We start from the raw sequence: 23,632 nt of genomic DNA, 5'->3' as shown, positions 1-23,632 counted from the left end.
ATCAACTAATTAACTCTAAACACCTGCAAAAGATTCCTGAGGCTTTTAAAAACTCCCAGCCTGGTTCATTACTCAAAACCGCAATCATGGGTAAGACTGCCGACCTGACTGCTGTCCAGAAGGCCATCATTGACACCCTCAAGCAAGAGGGTAAGACACAGAAAGACATTTCTGAACGAATAGGCTGTTCCCAGAGTGCTGTATCAAGGGACCTCAGTGGGAAGTCTGTGGGAAGGAAAAAGTGTGGCAGAAAACGCTGCACAACGAGAAGAGGTGACCGGACCCTGAGGAAGATTGTGGAGAAAGACCGATTCCAGACCTTGGGGGACCTGCGGAAGCAGTGGACTGAGTCTGGAGTAGAAACATCCAGAGCCACCGTGTACAGGCGTGTGCAGGAAATGGGCTACAGGTGCCGCATTCCCCAGGTCAAGCCACTTTTGAACCAGAAACAGCGGCAGAAGCGCCTGACCTGGGCTACAGAGAAGCAGCACTGGACTGTTGCTCAGTGGTCCAAAGTACTTTTTTCGGATGAAAGCAAATTTTGCATGCCATTCGGAAATCAAGGTGCCAGAGTCTGGAGGAAGACTGGGGAGAGGGAAATGCCAAAATGCCTGAAGTCCAGTGTCAAGCCCCCAAAAGTCAGTGATGGTCTAGGGTGCCATGTCAGCTGCTGGTGTTGGTCCACTGTGTTTTATCAAGGGCAGGGTCAATGCAGATAGCTATCAGGAGATTTTGGAGCACTTCATGCTTCCATCTGCTGAAAAGCTTTATGGAGATGAAGATTTCATTTTTCAGCATGACCTGGCACCTGCTCACAGTGCCAAAACCACTGGCAAATGGTTTACTGACCATGGTATTACTGTGCTCAATTGGCCTGCCAACTCTCCTGACCTGAACCCCATAGAGAATCTGTGGGATATTGGGAAGAGAAAGTTGAGAGACGCAAGACCCAACACGAGCTTAAGGCCGCTATCGAAGCATCCTGGGCCTCCATAACACCTCAGCAGTGCCACAGGCTGATTGCCTCCATGCCACGCTGCATTGAAGCAGTCATTTCTGCAAAAGGATTCCCGACCAAGTATTGAGTGCATAACTGAACACAATTATTTGAAGGTTGACTTTTTTTATATTAAAAACACTTTTCTTTTATTGGTCGGATGAAATATGCTAATTTTTTTAGATAGGAAATTTGGGTTTTCATGAGCTGTATGCCAAAATCATCAATATTAAAACAATAAAAGGCTTGAACTACTTCAGTTGGTGTGTAATGAATCTAAAATATATGAAAGTCTAATGTTTATTAGTACATTACAGAAAATAATGAACTTTATCACAATATGCAATTTTTTTTAGAAGGACCTGTATATATACACTCACCTAAAGAATTATTAGGAACACCATACTAATATGGTGTTGGACCCATTTTTGCCTTCAGAACTGCCTTAATTCTACGTGGCATTGATTCAACAAGGTGCTGATAGCATTCTTTAGAAATGTTGGCCCATATTGATAGGATAGCATCTTGCAGTTGATGGAGATTTGAGGGATGCACATCCAGGGCATGAAGCTCCCGTTCCACCACATCCCAAAGATGCTCTATTGGGTTGAAATCTGGTGACTGTGGGGGCCATTTTAGTACAGTGAACTCATTGTCATGTTCAAGAAAACTATTTGAAATGATTCGAGCTTTGTGACATGGTGCATTATCCTGCTGGAAGTAGCCATCAGGGGATGGGTACATGGTGGTCATGAAGGGATGGACATGGTCAGAAACAATGCTCAGGTAGCCTGTGGCATTTAAACGATGGCCAATTGGCACTAAGGGGCCTAAAGTGTGCCCAGAAAACATCCCCCACACCATTACACCACCACCACCAGCCTGCACAGTGGTAACAAGGCAGGATGGATACATGTTCTCATTCTGTTTACGCCAAATTCGGACTCTACCATTTGAATGTCTCAACAGAAATCGAGACTCATCAGACCAGGCAACATTTTTCCAGTCTTCAACAGTCCAATTTTGGTGAGCTCGTGCAAATTGTAGCCTCTTTTTCCTATTTGTAGTGGAGATGAGTGGTACCCGGTCGGGTCTTCTGCTGTTGTAGCCCATCCGCCTCAAGGTTGTGCGTGTTGTGGCTTCACAAATGCTTTGCTGCATACCTCGGTTGTAACGAGTGGTTATTTCAGTCAACGTTGCTCTTCTATCAGCTTGAATCAGTCGGCCCATTCTCCTCTGACCTCTAGCATCAACAAGGCATTTTCGCCCACAGGACTGCCGCATACTGGATGTTTTTTCCTTTTCACACCATTCTTTGTAAACCCTAGAAATTGTTGTGCGTGAAAATCCCAGTAACTGAGCAGATTGTGTAATACTCAGACCGGCCCGTCTGGCACCAACAACCATGCCACGCTCAAAATTGCTTAAATCACCTTTCTTTCCCATTCTGACATTCAGTTTGGAGTTCAGGAGATTGTCTTGACCAGGACCACAACCCTACATGCATTGAAGCAACTGCCATGTGATTGGTTGACTAGATAATTGCATTAATGAGAAATAGAAGAGGTGTTCCTAATAATTCTTTAGGTGAGTGTATATATATATATATATATATATATATATATATATATCCAGCAAAAAAAATTTCTACTCTTTTCTCTATATTTCAAATTTATAACAAGTCCCTTCATGTGTGAAAATACTACATACATACCACACACTAAATAAAGTTTTACACATTTCACAAAAATCACCCCAATAAAATAAAAATGGCCATCCGTCCCAACAAGTTTACTCAGCTAAAGAGGGATACGCATATCTTGCCTCTGATACTGAGTCAGCCAGTGAGGGAGAAGAGGATGCCACTTTCCTCTACTCCTCTACTGCCTCATCATCATAATCATCCGCCGATGAGGGACCCTTTAGAAGGCACCCCAGGGTAGCAGTGCCCCAGATTGACCCCATATGGACCCCACCCCCTAACGATTATTAGCCCAAACTTCTGGATTTTTTTAGGCAACTCTGGAAAATAGATAGACAATGCTGGCTTCACAGAACAAGATTTTTTCGAAATCTTCTCTGAAGATTTTGTAAATTTAATAGTGGCCCAAACCAATTTGTACGCCCAACAACTTATAGCTCAGAACCCTACCTCGCCATATGCCAGACCCTAGGTTAGACCCCAGTAAGTGCAGCAGAGATTATGACATTTTGGGTACTCTTTCTGCATATGGGTGTAGTAAAGAAACCAAACTTCAGACAATATTGGAGTTTGGACAATTTTTACCAGACTCCAATTTACAGTAATACCATGACCTGGAAGCATTTTGAGTCAATTCGGAAATTTCTACACTACATCGACAATATACAGTGACCACCCCAAAGTAACCCGACATTTGACCATCTGTTCTAGGTTAGGCCTGTCCTTGATTGCTTTAATACCAAGTTTGCTGAGTTGTACACCCCTGATAAAAATGTATGTTTAGCTGAGTCCCTGTTAATTTTCAAAGGGCGGATTAGATTCCGCCAGTATCTGCCTAGCAAATGGGCAAGGTATGGTATAAAAATGTACAAACTTTGTAAGAGTAGCTCCGGGTACACCCACAAGTTCTGCATTTATAAAGGGAAATATTCCAGCATTGAAACCCCAGAATGCTACCCCATCCTAGGAGTTAGTGAAAAGATTGTGTGGGACTTGCTGCACCCACTGCTGTGGATAACTATTATACCAACATACCCCTATTCATGTCCCTAACTGCCAGAAGTACTGTGGCTTTCGGCACAGTGCACAAAAATCAGAGAGGCCTCCCTAGATCCCTGGTAGGGCAACCACTGAGAAAGGGTGAAAGCAGGGCTCTCCTCCCTGAGAACATGCTGGCAGTTAAGTACAAGGACAAGAGGGATGTCCTTTTACTGACCACCATTTACACAAATACCACTTCCCCTGCGGTACTACAAACACAATGTCTCCAAACCAGTTTGCATCCTAGACTACAATAAACACATGCGAGGGGTTGATCTTTCAGATCAAGTTCTGAAGCTCTACAGTGCCACACAAAAAACAAAATGTGTGGTACAAAAAGCTGGTCGTACACATTGTACAGGTGGCAATGTACACTGTGTACCTGCTATTTCCATCTGCAGGCCACACAGGAACTTTCCTCCAGTTCCAAGAGGTGGTTATCAAGGCCCTAATTTTTCAAAGCCAGGCTAGGAAGAGTCCCAGTATTTCAGGGAATCGTGGTGCACGTGTTGTACCAGGGCAACATTTTCCAGGTCAAGTCCCCCAGACAGCAAGGAAGGAAAGGACCCAAAAAGATGCAAGGTGTGTTCCAAAAGGGGGATAAGGAAAGACACCATTCACCACAGCAAAACCTGCCCTGAAAAACCTGGCATATGAATCTACTACTCATTCATGAAGTATTAATTTCATCCTTGATGTACCCTGTAATTTTACCACCTTATATCTCTGATTTAGTCCGCATAGCTTACATATCCACTTAAACTTTTCAACAACCACTACATATTCATTTCTCTTAAACACCTGTTAGGTCAAAAGTGCCCTTTTCACCACTTAAAATGTCTGCATGTGGATCCACTTTTCAAAATGGGGTCACGTCTTGTTTTTATTATTATTTCTGAGGACCTCAGGAATGTATTTAATGCGACATGGCAGCTAAAATCCATGTCTGTTTATTCAGGCCAACAAAAAAAGTTTTTGCACTTTGCCTGTAAAGACCTGCTATGCGCCAATACAGCATGCTACAAGCACATATGGGGTATTTGAAAAAAGGGGATAAAATGGAGAACATATACTGGGGTGAATTTTCTCCTTCAGCCCCTTGTGAAAGTGCAAAAATGGGGGTCTGCTAGTAATTTTTAAATTTTATAAATGTGTGCTTTGAAATCTTTTCTCTAGTATTTCTGCCTTCTGTGGGACATCTGTTTGCTGAAAAGTATCCTTTCCCCCACTTACAATGTTTGTATGGGGGTGTGCGTTCTAAAATGGGGTCACTTCTTGTTTTTTTTCATTTTTGGGGACCTCAGGAATGCATTTAATGCAACATGGCAGCTAATAACTAGGTCTGTTTATTCAGGCCTACAAAAAACAGTTTTTGCACTTTGCCTCTAGAGACCTGCTACGCAAAAATACAGCAGGATACAAGCACATTTGGGGTGTTTGCAAAAAGAGGAGAAAACGGGCAACATATACTGGGGTGCATTTTCTCCTTTAACCCCCTGTGAAAGGGAATAATTGGGTCTGCTAGTAATTTTTCATTTTTACAAACGTGTGCTTTGAAATCCTTTCTCTAGTATTTATGCCTTCTGTGAGACACCTGTGGGTCACTTTTTGGGGTTTTTCATTTCTGGGGACCGTAGGAAATTATTTAATGTGACATGTTACCTAAAATATATGTCTGTTTATTCAGGCCTACAAAAAACTGTTTTGCACTTTGCCTCTAGCAACCTTCTATGTGCCAATATAGCAGGCTACAAGCACATATGGGGTGTTTGCAAAAAGGGGAGAAAATGGGGAACATATACGGGGGTGCATTTTCTCCTTTAACCCCTTGTGAAAGTGCAAAAATTGGGGTCTGGTAGTAATTTTTCATTTTTACAAATGTGTGCTTTGAATGTTTTTCGCTAGTATTTCTGCCTTCTGTGAGACTTCTGTTTGCTGAAAAGTAACCTTTCCACAACTTAAAATGTTCATGCATGGGTGTTCTTTCTCAAATGGGGTCACTTCTTTTTTTTTTTTTTTTTGGGACCTCAGGAAATTATTTAATGCGACATGGCAGCTAAAATCCATGTCTGTTTATTCAGGCCTGCAAAAACCATATTTAGCTGTTTGACTCCAGAGCCCTGCCATGCGCACATACATAATTTTTTTTAGCACATATGGGGTGTTGGCATATTTGGGGGGGAAATGGGGAACAAAATGTAGGGTGCATTTTTTCCTGTTACCCCTTGTTAAAGTGAACAATGTGGGTATAAAGAAACTTTTTATGGAAAAAAAAAAATGGTTTTTGCCGGCCTGAATAAACAGACATAGATTTTAGCTGCCATGTTGCATTAAATAAATTTCTTAGGGTCCCCAAAAATGAAAAACCCCAAGAAGTGACCCTATTTCAGAAATAGCACCCCCATACGAACATTTTAAGTAGTTGAAAGTGTACTTTTCAGCCAACAGGTATGTCGCAGAAGGAAGAAATACTAGAGAAAGCATTTCAAAGCACACATTTGTAAAAATGTCAAATTACTGGCAGACCCCAATTTTTCATTTTCACAAGGTGTTAAAGGAGAAAATGTACCCCAGCATATGTTCCCCATTTTCTCCCCTTTTTGCAAACACCCCATATGTGCTTGTAGCCTGTTGTATTGGCTCACAGCAGGGCGCTAGAGGCAAAGTGCAAAAAATGGGTTTTGTAGGCCTGAATAAACAGACATTTATTTAAGGTGACATGCTTCATTAAATACATTTGTTGAAGTCTTCAGAAATGAAAAAAACCAAGAAGTGACCCTATTTAGCATAGAGCACCCCCGTACAAACATTTTAAGTGGTGGAAAGAGTACTTTTCAGACAATAGGTGTCTCACAAAAGGCAGAAATACTAGAGAAAGCATTTCAAATCACACATTTGTAAAAATTAAAAAGTACTAGTAGACCCCAATTTTTCACTTTCACAAGGGGTTAAAGGAGAAAATGCACCACAGCATATGTTCCCTATTTTCTCCCCTTTTTGCAATCACCCCATATGTGCTTGAAGCCTGTTGTATTGGCGCATAGCAGGTCTCTAGAAGCAAAGTGCAAAAAATAGTTTTTGTAGGCATGAATAAACAGACATGTATTTTAGGTGCCATGCCGCATTAAATACATTTCCTTAGGTCCCCAAAAATTTTAAAGCGCAAGAAGTGACCCAATTTCAGAGAGAGCACCCCAGTACAAACATTTTACGTGGTGGAAAGGTTACTTTTCAGAAAACAGGTGTCTCACAGAAGGCAGAAATACTAGAGAAAGCATTAAACACACACATTTGTAAAAATGAAAAAATTACTAGCAGTCCCTAATTTTTCACTTTCACAAGGGGTTAAAGAAAAAAATGCACCCCAGTATATGATCACCATTTTCTCCCGTTTTTGCAAATACCCCATATGTGCTTGTAGCCTGTTGTATTGGCACATAGCTAGAGGCACGTTGGCACATGTATTGGCACATAGCTAGAGGCACAGTGCAAAAAATGTTTTTTTGTAGGCAGACAGCAATTAAGATATATTCTTTTTCCTGGTAATACACCCCAAAAAAAGAAATATAGCAATCACAATTCACCACAGAGCGGCTAATGGGACGTAAGTATATTTCCTTTTAATACACCACGTAAATGGCTGTAGTACAATCTAACTTGACAGATGAACGGCAATTATGACATATATTTTTTTTCCTTTTTTTTTTTCCTATTAATACACCCCTACAAAAAAGAAATTTAACAATCACAATTTACCGCAGACCGGCTAATAGGACTTACGTATCTTCCTATTAATATACCCCATAAATGGCTGTTGTACAATGTAACTTGACTGCTGAATGGCAGTTTTTCCTTTTTTTTTTTTCTCCTATTAATACACCCCCCAAAAAAAAGTAAGACAATGTAAAGTCAATGCAAAACAGCTAATAGGACATAGGTATCTTTCATATTAATACAGCCTATAAATTTCTGTAGTACAATGTAACTTCACCACTGAACGGCAATTATGACATATAATTTTTCATTTTTTTACCTATTAATACACGCCCCAAAAAAAGTAAAACAATGTAAAATCAGCATAGAACGGCTAATAGGAAATACGTATCTTTTCTATTAACCCCTTAGTGACCACCCATACGTGTTTTTACGGCGGTCACTAAGGGGCCTTGGGCTGGAGCGCCGCCTTTTTACGGCGGCACTTCAGCCCGAGTTAACGCTAAAATCAAGCGTAGTAGCTCCGTGCCCGCAGCTACCGGAGGTAGCTGAGGGCTCGGGGCAGTGATCAGAGACCGTGACAAGCGGTCTCTGATCACGTGATCGCCGTGATACACTTTATCACAGCGATCACCGAAAATGAAGCCTGAACTAAAACTTTCTCCCTCCTCTCATGTGAGAGAGGAGGGAGAAAGTCTCCGGTGCTAGGATCGGGTCCCCCAGCACTTCTGTCCCTAAGCTGGGTCCCGATCCTCACCCCCCCACCCCCCTCACCCTCAAGGAAGATGGCGGCGGCGGCAGGCGCATGCGCAGACTGAAAGCCGGCCGCCGCCGCTTACTGTAAGGTCTCTCTCCTCAGGAGAGGAGAGAGAAGTTCAAGTTATGCCCCGATCGGGTCCCCAGCACCCCGATCGGGTCCCCCAGCACCCCGATCGGGGCAATAGGGCCCTTAGATATATTTTAATAAAGTTATTAGGGCCCCCCCCCCCCCCATCTAATAAAAAAAATAAAAAAATGGCACAGACATGCACACTGGTTACTGTGCTGAAGATCTGCCTTCAGCACAGTAACCATCAGGGACCAATAATAATGGTCCCTGATCATGTGGTCTCCATGATAAACCTATCATGGAGATCACATCCATTATATTTACAAAACATGGCCAGGACAGGGGCTGTGCTTCTCTCTCCCCTCAGCGCAGTTGTTCTGTGAGGAGAGAGAGATCAGACTTCTGTCCTGGCTCTGTGATTACATACTGTGAAAAAAAAAAGAAAAAAAATCAAATTATAAACTGTCCGTCAGTAACTGGCGGTCAGTGGATGTCCGTGATTAGGCGTCCGTCATTAGACGTCTATTAGTTACAGTCATTTATCTTTATTAGGGACCCTGTTCGTCTGTTACTGGCGGTCAGTGGGTGTCAGTCAGTGAGTTGTTGGGTGTCACTCCGTCAGTCGGTGGGTGTCACTCCGTCAGTCGGTGGGTGTCACTCCGTCAGTCGGTGGGTGTCACTCCGTCAGTCGGTGGGTGTCAGTCATTTTTAGGGACGGTCAGTTATTTGAATTTTTCTGAGCTGTACAGAAAAAAAAAATGGCTCGGAGATTGTTAAGTGCGGAGCAGGCATACGAATTTCTCTGCTCTGACCACTCTGAATCTGGCACCGCTTCAGAGGCGGAAATATTTTCAGATAGCGGGGACTCTGATTCCATCCCCAGACCCTATAGCCCTATGGTGGTAGAAGTCACCACCTCCCCTCATTCTCCACCCAGCGGTCCCGTCCCTTCTGCTACGTGGGTTCCTGCCACTTCATTTTCCCCCCAAGTACCCCAATTTTTACCCACTCCCCAAATTAATGTGGATGTCGGCAATTTTACCCCTTATGATTTTTTTCATTTATTTGTAGATGATAAAGTCCTGGAGTTAATTGTGCAGCAAACTAATTTGTACGCCACACAGTTTGCTGTACAAAAGCCCACGTCTATTTATGTAAGACGGTGGACCCCCACAAGTGTCCCTGAAATAAATAAAAATTTGGGGCTTACCCTGGACATGGGCATTGTAAAAAAAACCTCTGTCCGATCCTATTGGGCTGCGAGTACTGTCCACTCAACCCCTGTGTTTGCAGCAGTTATGTCCCGTAACCGCTATGAAGTCCTAATGCGGTTCATGCATTTTTCAGACAATTCCCAAGTCCCCCCCAGAACTGACCCAGCCTTTGACCGCCTAAATAAATTGAGACCCCTTATTTCCCTCCTTACAGATTTATTTTTGAAATTATATACCCCTGAGAAAAAATTATCAGTTGACGAGTCCCTTTTTAGTTTTAAAGGCCGCCTTTCCTTCCGTCAATATATTCCTTCCAAGCGTGCCAGATATGGGGTAAAGTTGTATAAGGTGTGCGAGAGCACAACCGGCTACACCTGTGGCCTGTCTATTTATGAGGGCAGAGACTCCCAACTTAACCCCCCAGGCTGCCCCGAAAATATTGGCACATCGGGAAAAATTGTGTGGGATTTATTGGCACCATTCCTGCACAAAGGGTACCACGTGTACACCGATAATTTTTACACTAGTATACCCCTTTATAAATCCCTCCATGCTGCAAACACAGGGGCTTGTGGGACAGTCCGCAAAAATAGAGTTGGATACCCACAACCGCTGGTCTCCAAACGTTTGGAGAAAGGAACATCCTTCGCCCTCGCAAGTGACCAGCTGCTTGCCGTGAAGTGGAAGGACAGGAAGGATGTCTACATGCTGACCACCTTGCATGCAGACACCACAGTGGCAGTTAGGGAGAGGGGGGCTACGGCGGACAAGCACAAACCGGTCTGTGTGACAGACTACAATAAATTTATGGGAGGTGTAGACCTCTCGGACCAAGCGCTTCACCCCTACCTGGTGAAGCGAAAAAACAGGGCCTGGTATAAAAAGGTAGCAATCTACCTCATCCAGATTGCTACCTATAATAGTTTTATTTTATTCAAAAAGTCCCAGGGAAACCTTAACTTCCTCGAGTACCAGGAGAAGGTGATTGAGAGTCTCCTGTTTGAGTCCCCCGCACCTAGGCAAGCCTTCGAATCGGAGGACGTTCGAAGGCTTTTAGAACGCCATTTCCCTCACCCCGTCCCTGCCACTACCAGCAAAACGTATCCACAGAAAAGATGCCGGGTGTGTAGCAAACATGGAAGGAGGAGGGACACCCGGATTTACTGCCCCAGCTGCCCATCACAACCAGGGCTCTGTAATTACCCCTGCTTTGAAACGTACCATACGGTTGCAAATTATAAATTTTATTTAATACCAAAAAGAACGGGGGGGGGGGGGGGTCAGGAATTCAATTTATTCTCATTTTCTGTTTAGTTTGTGGGCTTTCCAGGGAGGGAGGGATCCCTTTAGGATGGTTCGTGGAGCTATTTTTATTTTTTTTCACCTTCTTAGCATTAATTTCAACAAAAAACTAGGGGGTCTAAATGCTCACTACACCCCTAGATGAATACCTTAGGGGGTCTAGTTTTCAAAATGGGGTCCATTGTGGGGGTTTTCTATTGTTTTGGCAGCTCAACGCCATTACAAGTGTGCAATGGGGCCTAAACCATTTTCAAGCAAATTTTGTGTTCTGAAAACAACTGGGTGCTCCTTTATGTTTGGGCCCTGCCGTTTGTCAAGACATAAGATTAGGGCCACAATGGGGGTATTTCTGAAGACAGGAGAAACAGGGTGATACATTTTGGAGTGTACATCTTCATTTTCATGTGCTCTGTAGAAAAAAATCTGTCTTTAAATTGACACTTTTGTGTAAAAAATGAAAATTACATTTTTTTCACCTTCTTAGCATTAATTTCAACAAAAAACTAGGGGGTCTAAATGCTCACTACACCCCTAGATGAATACCTTAGGGGGTCTAGTTTTCAAAATGGGGTCCATTGTGGGGGTTTTCTATTGTTTTGGCAGCTCAACGCCATTACAAGTGTGCAATGGGGCCTAAACCATTTTCAAGCAAATTTTGTGTTCTGAAAACAACTGGGTGTTCCTTTATGTTTGGGCCCTGCCGTTTGTCAAGACATAAGATTAGGGCCACAATGGGGGTATTTCTGAAGACAGGAGAAACAGGGTGATACATTTTGGAGTGTACATCTTCATTTTCATGTGCTCTGTAGAAAAAAATCTGTCTTTAAATTGACACTTTTGTGTAAAAAATGAAAATTACATTTTTTTTCACCTTCTTAGCATTAATTTCTACAAAAAACTAGTGGGTCAAAAAACTCATTACACCCATAGATAAATACGTTAAGGGGCCTAGTTTTTAAAATGGGTTCACTTTTGGGGGGTTTCTATTATTCTGACACTTATAAACCTCTGCAAACTTGGCTTGTTTCAGGAAAAAATATGTACTTCAAAAATTTTAACATTTATGTTAAAATGTAAAGTCTCCTAAATAAAAAATAAAAAAAAAGTAAAAATTTTTGTGAGTGCAGCCAAAATAAAGTAAAGATGTGGAAATAAATTTCTGATAAAAAAATATTGAATAGTATTTATGTATGTATATGAAATATTGCAGTTGAAAATAGGAAAATGTGCAGTTTTTTACAAATTTTCATAAAATTTCACTTTTTTAATAAGGATACGCATATTTTATCGGTAGAATTTTACCACCTAAGTAAAGTACAATATGTGACGAGAAAACAATGTCAGAATTACTTTGATGTGCAAAACCGTTACAAAGTTATTCTAAGCTAAAATGACACATGTCAGATTTCCAAAATTTGGCTTGGTCATTAAGGCCCAAACAGGCTTGGTCACTAAGGGGTTAATACACCCCGTAAATGGCTGTAGTACAATGTAACTTCAACACTGAACGGCAATTAAGACATATATTTTTTAGGTTTTTTTCCGATTAATAAGCCCCCCAAAAATGTAAAACAATATAAAATCAAAGCAGAACGGCTAATAGGACGTACATATCTATCCCTTAAATGGCTGTATCACACAGTACTTGTACCCCAATCTATAGGCATGGTTTGCTGGATTTATCATATAGTGCAAACAACCTAAAAGCTGCAGTATAACTGCAATTTGGATCCCCAATTAGTGCAGCATGGTGTAATAGAATCGCTCCTATTACCCAGGCTGTATACTCTCCTATTGCACCCTGTTCTCCTTTTATAGTGTAGATGATGCCTCCCTATCCTTTCCCTACACCTTGACTAATCTTTCCCTGAACTTGTAAATTGTTTTTACAGCACAATAAAGTCTTTCCTAACACTGTCCCTAGCGCCTACTGACATCTCTCTGTGCACTAAGCACACTGGAAAATGGCTGAATCCAAGATGGCTGAGGCTATTTATAGAGTTGTGAAATCACAGGGGATGGCTGGCTGCTGCTGATTGGCTGCATGCATGGCATTGTGGGTGATCCCTCGTTCCCAGAGTTCTTTGCTTCATGTCCTAACATGTGCAGCAGCTATTTTAAGAAAAAATGTGATGAAGCGTGAGGAAATTCGGCTTCGATGCAAATCAAATTTTTCCTGAAATTCAGATCGAATTCAACTTTGTCAACTTCAATTAGCTCATCCCTAGTGGCAACCACTAATATGCACAGTCCCTTACTAAACATTGTCATCTTCTTTAATGCCATTAAAAGTATGTAATTCTGCTGCTACTGCTATTTTATAATAATACTAATAATATTAATAATAATATGTTTCAATGATACTCATATATATTAATATGTATGGTAAGCTATCCAATTTATTGTCTATGTTCTTTTCATGTAAAACCCATTAAACTGTAATTACAGTAGTCTTTCTTTTTAATAACTGCATGCTTCACTATACTTTATGGCTAGTTTCTACTTCATTGTGAACATAATTGAGATAAATTATAGAAACTATTAGAAGTGGAATTGTCATTACTTGCTCCCTACATCTTAATACTTAAAGGGGTATTCTCATCTCAGACATATATAGCATAGTCACAAGAAATGCCCTAAATGTCTGATATTTCCAGTCCCCAATTTGGGACCCACACCTATCACTAGAATGGGTGTTCCCTGATGCCATCCCATTTAATTTAATTCTGTTGGCTGTTAAACCCTGGTTACAAGGGGTGCCTGGTTTTACAAGAAGCAGCTGAGCTCACTGTGTCATACTGTTTCTATAACTCCCATAGACATGAATTAGAGACACAGAAACAACAAGTCACTGTTTGCTATGCTGCTTTAGCATATGAAAAGGCATGGAAACAATATATCTTGCTATGCTGTTTCAATAACTTTCCATAACTCATTCACTTCTATGGGAGATATGGAAAACTTATAGCTCAGATAGCTTGATTGATCTGTAAACTCAGTTATTTCTCATAGTCTAAATGCAATGGGACAGATTGACGAAAAGCTAAAGGAACATGGTGACTTAACGGAAACAACTGCTTCTTTCTAGTGGTTGATGGAGGTTTCAGTGCCTGGACATCACTGATAAGAACTTATGAAAAGGACACATTATTTTAGTAGAAATACTATTTATTTTTTCTACAACTTTTGTTTGTTTCAGCTTTATGTGGTGGATATATTCATGGAAGAAGTGGAACAATTCTTTCTCCAGGTTTTCCTGACTTTTACCCTAATTCTTTGAATTGCACATGGACAATTGAAGTATCACATGGTAAAGGTATGTGATGCATTACATTGGTAACATTGCAAGTGTTATGTTGTAAATATCTTAGTATCTTATTCAATATGACAAGAAAAATATATGCGCATTTCACTTCTGCAGTTATTTCTGGTGAAAGCGTATAGGGGCGTATTTTAGAAACTAAGAAAAATATATACGCATTTCACTGTTGCAGTATTTTTTAGTGAAAGCGTATAGGTGCGTATTACAGTAATAAAATAAAAATATATTCTCAGTGCATTTCTGCAGTTAACTCTGGTGACAACGTACAGATGTAGTAGAGTTAACACACATGCTTTATGAGACATGTTATCTAAACTAAATACGTTAAGCAAACACCTTCAATTGCTTTTCAATGGCTTTTGTTTCAAGATAACACAATGAGTTAAAACATTTGAGTTAAAAGATTGTGTGTTAACCCTGCTACATCTGTATAGGGGCGTAATTCAGTAAAATAAGAAAAATATATACGCACTGCACTGTTGCAGTTATTTCTGTTGAAAGCATATAGGGGCGTATTTCATAAAAAAATACACAAATATATACGTACAGCACTGTTGCAGTTTTTTCTGGTCAAAGCATATAGGGGCGTATTTCAGTAAAATAAGAAAAATATATATATGCACTGCACTATTTAATTGTTTTCTGGTTAAAGCGTATAGTGGCCTATCTCATTCCAACAAGAAATATACAGTCAGGTCCATAAATATTGGGACATCAACACAATTCAATTTTTTTTGGCTTTATAGACCACCATAATGGAGTTGAAATGAAACGAACAAGATGTGCTTTAACTGCAGACTGTCAGCTTTAATTTGAGGGCATTTACATCCAAATCAGGTGAACGGTGTAGGAATTACAACAGTTTGCATATGTGCCTCCCACTTGTTAAGGAACCAAAAGTAATGGGACCAAATTATAATCATAAATCAAACTTTCACTTTTTTTATATACATTTTTATTAACTCAATAAAAATTTACAAACCTTACAATATATTGTACGGCATAAATATCAAACAGAAGCCGTACAAGTACAAAGGTAGTAGATGTTTCATCAGACTGATAATAGACAGTCAATGTTAAGACATTACAATTAATGTTAATGTTGAGCAACAATTCTATTTAAAACATTTTAATAACTCCCAATCTTTCCAGCTATCCTTGAACTTAGTCCTAGTCCTATTTTCCCAGGCGGCAATTAATTCAAATCTGTAAATTGTGTCTACTTTGCATACCCATTGATCTTCTAAGGGAATGTCGGGTGACAGCGGTACCAGGAGGCGTGCTGCCATTATCAATTTGTTGAATAAGGGAGGAATCCTAAGGGATGTATCGAATGAGTGATAACCCAAGAGGGCTAATTGAGGAGACTGCGGGACTGTTCAATTACAGATTTTGTTGCTCCTTGAAAATATTTTTTCCTACCATGTCCACCAGATGTGATAGAAGGTTCCCCTTTCCTGACCACAGCACCAACAGACATCCAAATTCCCCTCTCCATATCTACATGTTATATCCGGTGTCTTATACCACCTTGTTAAGACCTTGTAGCCATTTTCCTGGATCCTCACACAGCGAGAAGAAGTATGAGGAGTCAGGAGTATGCAGGATAGTTCTCTAGAAGAGAAGGTATAGTCAAGATCTTTCTCCCAAAAATTGATATAGGCCGCTTTGGGTGGCAAGATCGGTGTGCTAAGTTTTTTGTAGAGTTGCGATATAGGTTTGTTTGGAGGAGATTGGTTTTGTATCAGGTATTCAAACCACGTGAGAGGTCTGATTAGAAAGTGCTAAGGTATGTTTTTAGTAATGTAGTTCCATAGAAAGGAGACAATAAAAGGATTAGCTGTAGGGGCTTGAATAGCAGATAGAAAGGCCTCACATTCTAACAGATTCCCAGAATCAGTAAACAATGAAAGGATAGGGGTTTCTGAGTGACGGAGTGGGGGGTATGCACTGTTTTAGTTCACCAGAAGCTAGGTCTAGTACATCCCTAATTTGCACAATGGGAGAAGGGGTAGGAATGCCAAAATTAGAGTCCTGGAACCATTTCCATGTCTCCAAGGTCGCCTTGACCGTTGGACAGGCACTTAGATCTTTAAAGGGAAAATGTTGAGTGTCCACTAAAAGACCTCTAAATGAGTGATTTGAATTAGAGGTTTCCATCCCCACCCATGATTTGTGGGGTGATTGTCTAAACCAATCAAGGGCCCTTGTCAAGAGAATTGCTCTATTGTATAATAGAGGGTAGGGAAGGCTAATACCTCCAAAACCTCTAGGTCTCTGGAGGACTGCTGTGGAAATTCTAGATTCTTTCCCATTCCAGATAAAAGATCTGATTAGTTTTGAGAGGGAATTGTAGTATTCTTTCGGGATGGGGATGGGAAGAACCTGTTGTTGGTAATTGAGTCTGGGAAGGACTAAGGACGTAACCATATTTTTTGGACCAAACCAGGAGAGTGTTGGGGAGTATAATTTGGTCAATTGGTCTTGCATGGACTTGAGGAGAGGGGTGTAATTGATTGTGAAGAGTTTGTTTATATCATGAGATATTTTGATCCGTACAAATGTGAGAAAGGGGGCTTCCCAGTTGAAGGGGGACGTTTTTGTTTAACTGAAGGCCCAAGACCTATTGGTAGAACGTTGTATTTGTTCAGGTTGATCTTAAAGTTTGATAGAGGACTAAAGACTTCCAAAATGTTATAAACAATGGGCAAGGATGTTTCAGGGTTGGTTGTCATTATCATAAGATCATGATCCTGTCCCTCCAGTTTAATGCCTTTTATTTTGTTTTCTTGGCGGATAGTTTGGAGTAAGGGTTCCATAACTAATACAAAGATTAGGGGGGAAAGGTGACAGCCCTGCCTAGTTCCATTCTTAATAACAAATTATGGGGAAAGGGAATTGTTCACAATTAGGGATGAGCGAACTCGAACTGTATAGTTCGGGTTCGTACCGAATTTTGGGGTGTCCGTGACACGGACCCGAACCCGGACATTTTCGTAAAAGTCCGGGTTCGGGTTCGGTGTTCGTCGCTTTCTTGGCGCTTTTGTGACGCTTTCTTGGCGCTTTTTGAAAGGCTGCAAAGCAGCCAATCAACAAGCGTCATACTACTTGCCCCAAGAGGCCATCACAGCCATGCCTACTATTGGCATGGCTGTGATTGGCCAGAGCACCATGTGACCCAGCCTCTATTTAAGCTGGAGTCACATAGCGCCGCCCGTCACTCTGCTCTGATTAGCGTAGGGAGAGGTTGCGGCTGCGACAGTAGGGCGAGATTAGGCAGATTAACTCCTCCAAAGGACTTGATTAACTGATCGATCTGCAGCTGTGGATCATTGAGCTGCTGATCCTCAATTGCTCACTGTTTTTAGGCTGCACAGACCGTTTGTCAGTCTCATTTTTCTGGGGTGATCGGCGGCCATTTTGTGTCTTGTGGTGCGCCAGCACAAGCTGCGACCAAGTGCATTTAACCCTCAATGGTGTGGTTGTTTTTTGGCTAAAGCCTACATCAGGGTGAAGCTGTCACACCAAGTGCATTTAACCAGCAATAGTCTGTTCATTTTTTGGCCATATACAAAATCAGGGGCAAGCTGCGCCTGTCACCAAGTGCATTTAACCCTCAATGGTGTGGTTGTTTTTTGGCTAAAGCCTACATCAGGGTGAAGCTGTGACACCAAGTGCATTTAACCAGCAATAGTCTGTTCATTTTTTGGCCATATACAAAATCAGGGGCAAGCTGCGCCTGTCACCAAGTGCATTTAACCCTCAATGGTGTGGTTGTTTTTTGGCTAAAGCCTACATCAGGGTGAAGCTGTCACACCAAGTGCATTTAACCAGCAATAGTCTGTTCATTTTTTGGCCATATACAAAATCAGGGGCAAGCTGCGCCTGTCACCAAGTGCATTTAACCCTCAATGGTGTGGTTGTTTTTTGGCTAAAGCCTACATCAGGGTGAAGCTGTCACACCAAGTGCATTTAACCAGCAATAGTCTGTTTATTTTGTGGCCATATCCCAGTCTAATTCTGTCACTAAATCCATACCGGTCACCCAGCGCCTAAATACTAGGCCTCAAATTTATATCCAGCTAAATCTGTCCCTAGTGCTGTAGCTGGGCGAGTTATTTAGTGTCCGTTCAAGCACATTTCTTGTTCTGGGTTGAAATACAATTCCCAATTTAGCAATTTCATAATTTAGTGGTTCCTGCTATATCAGAGCTATTTGAAATCTATCCCTAAAAGGGTATATAATATTGAAGGTGCACATTGGGTCATTCAGAATAACTTCACACACACCCGCTACTGTGTATTTCCAAGTCTAATTCTGTCACTAAACCCATACCTGTCACCCAGCGCCTAAATACTAGGCCTCAAATTTAAATCCCTCTAAATCTCTCGTTACCGCTGTACTGTTGTTGCTGGGCAAGATATTTAGTGTCCGTCAAAGCACATTTTTTGTTCTGGGTTGAAGTACAATTCCCAATTTAGCAATTTCATAATTTAGTGGTTCCTGCTATATCAGAGCTATTTGGAATCTATCCCTAAAAGGGTATATAATATTGAAGGTGCACATTGGGTCATTCAGAATAACTTCACACACACCCGCTACTGTGTATTTCCAAGTCTAATTCTGTCACTAAACCCATACCTGTCACCCAGCGCCTAAATACTAGGCCTCAAATTTAAATCCCTCTAAATCTCTCGTTACCGCTGTACTGTTGTTGCTGGGCAAGATATTTAGTGTCCGTCAAAGCACATTTTTTGTTCTGGGTTGAAGTACAATTCCCAATTTAGCAATTTCATAATTTAGTGGTTTCTGCTATATCAGAGCTATTTGAAATCTATCCCTAAAAGGGTATATAATATTGAAGGTGCACATTGGGTCATTCAGAATAACTTCACACACACGCTTCTGTGCATTTCCAAGTCTAATTCTGTCACTAAATCCATACCGGTGACCCAGCGCCTAAATACTAGGCCTCAAATTTAAATCCCTCTAAATCTCTCGTTACCCACCGCTGTACTGTTGTTGCTGGGCAAGATATTTAGTGTCCGTCAAAGCACATTTTTTGTTCTGGGTTGAAGTACAATTCCCAATTTAGCAATTTCATAATTTAGTGGTTTCTGCTATATCAGAGCTATTTGAAATCTATCCCTAAAAGGGTATATAATATTGAAGGTGCACATAGGGTCATTCAGAATAACTTCACACACACGCTTCTGTGCATTTCCAAGTCTAATTCTGTCACTAAATCCATACCGGTGACCCAGCGCCTAAATACTAGGCCTCAAATTTAAATCCCTCTAAATCTCTCGTTACCCACCGCTGTACTGTTGTTGCTGGGCAAGATATTTAGTGTCCGTCAAAGCACATTTTTTGTTCTGGGTTGAAGTACAATTCCCAATTTAGCAATTTCATAATTTAGTGGTTTCTGCTATATCAGAGCTATTTGAAATCTATCCCTAAAAGGGTATATAATATTGAAGGTGCACATAGGGTCATTCAGAATAACTTCACACACACGCTTCTGTGCATTTCCAAGTCTAATTCTGTCACTAAATCCATACCGGTGACCCAGCGCCTAAATACTAGGCCTCAAATTTATATCCCGCTAAATCTCTCGTTACCGCTGTACTGTTGTTGCTGGGCAAGATATTTAGTGTCCGTCAAAGCACATTTTTTGTTCTGGGTTGAAGTACAATTCCCAATTTAGCAATTTCATAATTTAGTGGTTCCTGCTATATCAGAGCTATTTGAAATCTATCCCAAAAAGGGTATATAATATTGAAGGTGCACATTGGGTCATTCAGAATAACTTCACACACACCCGCTACTGTGTATTTCCAAGTCTAATTCTGTCACTAAACCCATACCTGTCACCCAGCGCCTAAATACTAGGCCTCAAATTTAAATCCCTCTAAATCTCTCGTTACCGCTGTACTGTTGTTGCTGGGCAAGATATTTAGTGTCCGTCAAAGCACATTTTTTGTTCTGGGTTGAAGTACAATTCCCAATTTAGCAATTTCATAATTTAGTGGTTTCTGCTATATCAGAGCTATTTGAAATCTATCCCTAAAAGGGTATATAATATTGAAGGTGCACATTGGGTCATTCAGAATAACTTCACACACACGCTTCTGTGCATTTCCAAGTCTAATTCTGTCACTAAACCCATACCTGTCACCCAGCGCCTAAATACTAGGCCTCAAATTTAAATCCCTCTAAATCTCTCGTTACCGCTGTACTGTTGTTGCTGGGCAAGATATTTAGTGTCCGTCAAAGCACATTTTTTGTTCTGGGTTGAAGTACAATTCCCAATTTAGCAATTTCATAATTTAGTGGTTTCTGCTATATCAGAGCTATTTGAAATCTATCCCTAAAAGGGTATATAATATTGAAGGTGCACATTGGGTCATTCAGAATAACTTCACACACACGCTTCTGTGCATTTCCAAGTCTAATTCTGTCACTAAATCCATACCGGTGACCCAGCGCCTAAATACTAGGCCTCAAATTTAAATCCCTCTAAATCTCTCGTTACCCACCGCTGTACTGTTGTTGCTGGGCAAGATATTTAGTGTCCGTCAAAGCACATTTTTTGTTCTGGGTTGAAGTACAATTCCCAATTTAGCAATTTCATAATTTAGTGGTTTCTGCTATATCAGAGCTATTTGAAATCTATCCCTAAAAGGGTATATAATATTGAAGGTGCACATAGGGTCATTCAGAATAACTTCACACACACGCTTCTGTGCATTTCCAAGTCTAATTCTGTCACTAAATCCATACCGGTGACCCAGCGCCTAAATACTAGGCCTCAAATTTAAATCCCTCTAAATCTCTCGTTACCGCTGTCCTGTTGTAGCTGGGAAAGTTATTTAGTGCCCGTCAAAGCACATTTTTTGTTCTGGGTTGAAGTACAATTCCCAATTTAGCAATTTCATAATTTAGTGGTTCCTGCTATATCAGAGCTATTTGAAATCTATCCCAAAAAGGGTATATAATATTCAAGGTGCACATTGGGTCATTCAGAATAACTTCACACACACGCTTCTGTGCATTTCCAAGTCTAATTCTGTCACTAAATCCATACCGGTCACCCAGCGCCTAAATACTAGGCCTCAAATTTAAATCCCTCTAAATCTCTCGTTACCCACCGCTGTACTGTTGTTGCTGGGCAAGATATTTAGTGTCCGTCAAAGCACATTTTTTGTTCTGGGTTGAAGTACAATTCCCAATTTAGCAATTTCATAATTTAGTGGTTTCTGCTATATCAGAGCTATTTGAAATCTATCCCTAAAAGGGTATATAATATTGAAGGTGCACATAGGGTCATTCAGAATAACTTCACACACACGCTTCTGTGCATTTCCAAGTCTAATTCTGTCACTAAATCCATACCGGTGACCCAGCGCCTAAATACTAGGCCTCAAATTTAAATCCCTCTAAATCTCTCGTTACCGCTGTCCTGTTGTAGCTGGGAAAGTTATTTAGTGCCCGTCAAAGCACATTTTTTGTTCTGGGTTGAAGTACAATTCCCAATTTAGCAATTTCATAATTTAGTGGTTCCTGCTATATCAGAGCTATTTGAAATCTATCCCAAAAAGGGTATATAATATTCAAGGTGCACATTGGGTCATTCAGAATAACTTCACACACACGCTTCTGTGCATTTCCAAGTCTAATTCTGTCACTAAATCCATACCGGTCACCCAGCGCCTAAATACTAGGCCTCAAATTTATATCCCGCTGAATTTGAATACAATACATTGGGCCAAATAATATATTTGTTGTTGTGGTGAACCATAACAATGAGAAAAACATCTAGTAAGGGACGCGGACGTGGACATGGTCGTGGTGGTGTTAGTGGACCCTCTGGTGCTGGGAGAGGACGTGGCCGTTCTGCCACATCCACACGTCCTAGTGTACCAACTACCTCAGGTCCCAGTAGCCGCCAGAATTTACAGCGATATATGGTGGGGCCCAATGCCGTTCTAAGGATGGTAAGGCCTGAGCAGGTACAGGCATTAGTCAATTGGGTGGCCGACAGTGGATCCAGCACGTTCACATTATCTCCCACCCAGTCTTCTGCAGAAAGCGCACAGATGGCGCCTGAAAACCAACCCCATCAGTCTGTCACATCACCCCCATGCATACCAGGGAAACTGTCTCAGCCTCAAGTTATGCAGCAGTCTCTTATGCTGTTTGAAGACTCCGCTGGCAGGGTTTCCCAAGGGCATCCACCTAGCCCTTCCCCAGCGGTGAAAGACATAGAATGCACTGACGCACAACCACTTATGTTTCCTGATGATGAGGACATGGGAATACCACCTCAGCATGTCTCTGATGATGACGAAACACAGGTGCCAACTGCTGCGTCTTTCTGCAGTGTGCAGACTGAACAGGAGGTCAGGGATCAAGACTGGGTGGAAGACGATGCAGGGGACGATGAGGTCCTAGACCCCACATGGAATGAAGGTCGTGCCACTGACTTTCACAGTTCGGAGGAAGAGGCAGTGGTGAGACCGAGCCAACAGCGTAGCAAAAGAGGGAGCAGTGGGCAAAAGCAGAACACCCGCCGCCAAGAGACTCCGCCTGCTACTGACCGCCGCCATCTGGGACCGAGCACCCCAAAGGCAGCTTCAAGGAGTTCCCTGGCATGGCACTTCTTCAAACAATGTGCTGACGACAAGACCCGAGTGGTTTGCACGCTGTGCCATCAGAGCCTGAAGCGAGGCATTAACGTTCTGAACCTGAGCACAACCTGCATGACCAGGCACCTGCATGCAAAGCATGAACTGCAGTGGAGTAAACACCTTAAAACCAAGGAAGTCACTCAGGCTCCCCCTGCTACCTCTTCTGCTGCTGCCGCCTCGGCCTATTCTGCTGCTGCCGCCTCGGCCTCTTCCTCCGCCTCTGGAGGAACGTTGGCACCTGCCGCCCAGCAAACAGGGGATGTACCACCAACACCACCACCACCACCTCCGTCACCAAGCGTCTCAACCATGTCACACGCCAGCGTTCAGCTCTCCATCTCACAAACATTTGATAGAAAGCGTAAATTCCCACCTAGCCACCCTCGATCCCTGGCCCTGAATGCCAGCATTTCTAAACTACTGGCCTATGAAATGCTGTCATTTAGGCTGGTGGACACAGACAGCTTCAAACAGCTCATGTCGCTTGCTGTCCCACAGTATGTTGTTCCCAGCCGGCACTACTTCTCCAAGAGAGCCGTGCCTTCCCTGCACAACCAAGTATCCGATAAAATCAAGTGTGCACTGCGCAACGCCATCTGTAGCAAGGTCCACCTAACCACAGATACGTGGACCAGTAAGCACGGCCAGGGACGCTATATCTCCCTAACTGCACACTGGGTAAATGTAGTGGCAGCTGGGCCCCAGGCGGAGAGCTGTTTGGCGCACGTCCTGCCGCCGCCAAGGATCGCAGGGCAACATTCTTTGCCTCCTGTTGCCACCTCCTCCTTCTCGGCTTCCTCCTCCTCTTCTTCCACCTGCT

At 41.9% G+C, this 23,632-nt stretch overlaps 1 protein-coding gene across 1 annotated transcript in view; it reads left to right on the top strand.

Annotated features, from left to right (window-relative positions):
• Positions 1-23,632, top strand: part of CSMD1 (CUB and Sushi multiple domains 1) — a 2,061,198-nt gene that overhangs the window by 1,309,262 nt on the left and 728,304 nt on the right. The window contains exon 19 of the mRNA XM_044291097.1: positions 13,999-14,115. Coding sequence (XP_044147032.1) covers positions 13,999-14,115 — 117 coding nt within the window. The remainder of the gene's footprint in view (positions 1-13,998; positions 14,116-23,632) is intronic.

This window comes from Bufo gargarizans, chromosome 4 (assembly GCF_014858855.1).
Source record: "Bufo gargarizans isolate SCDJY-AF-19 chromosome 4, ASM1485885v1, whole genome shotgun sequence".
Lineage (NCBI taxonomy): Eukaryota > Metazoa > Chordata > Amphibia > Anura > Bufonidae > Bufo > Bufo gargarizans.
This window is presented reverse-complemented; position numbering and strand designations above follow the sequence as displayed.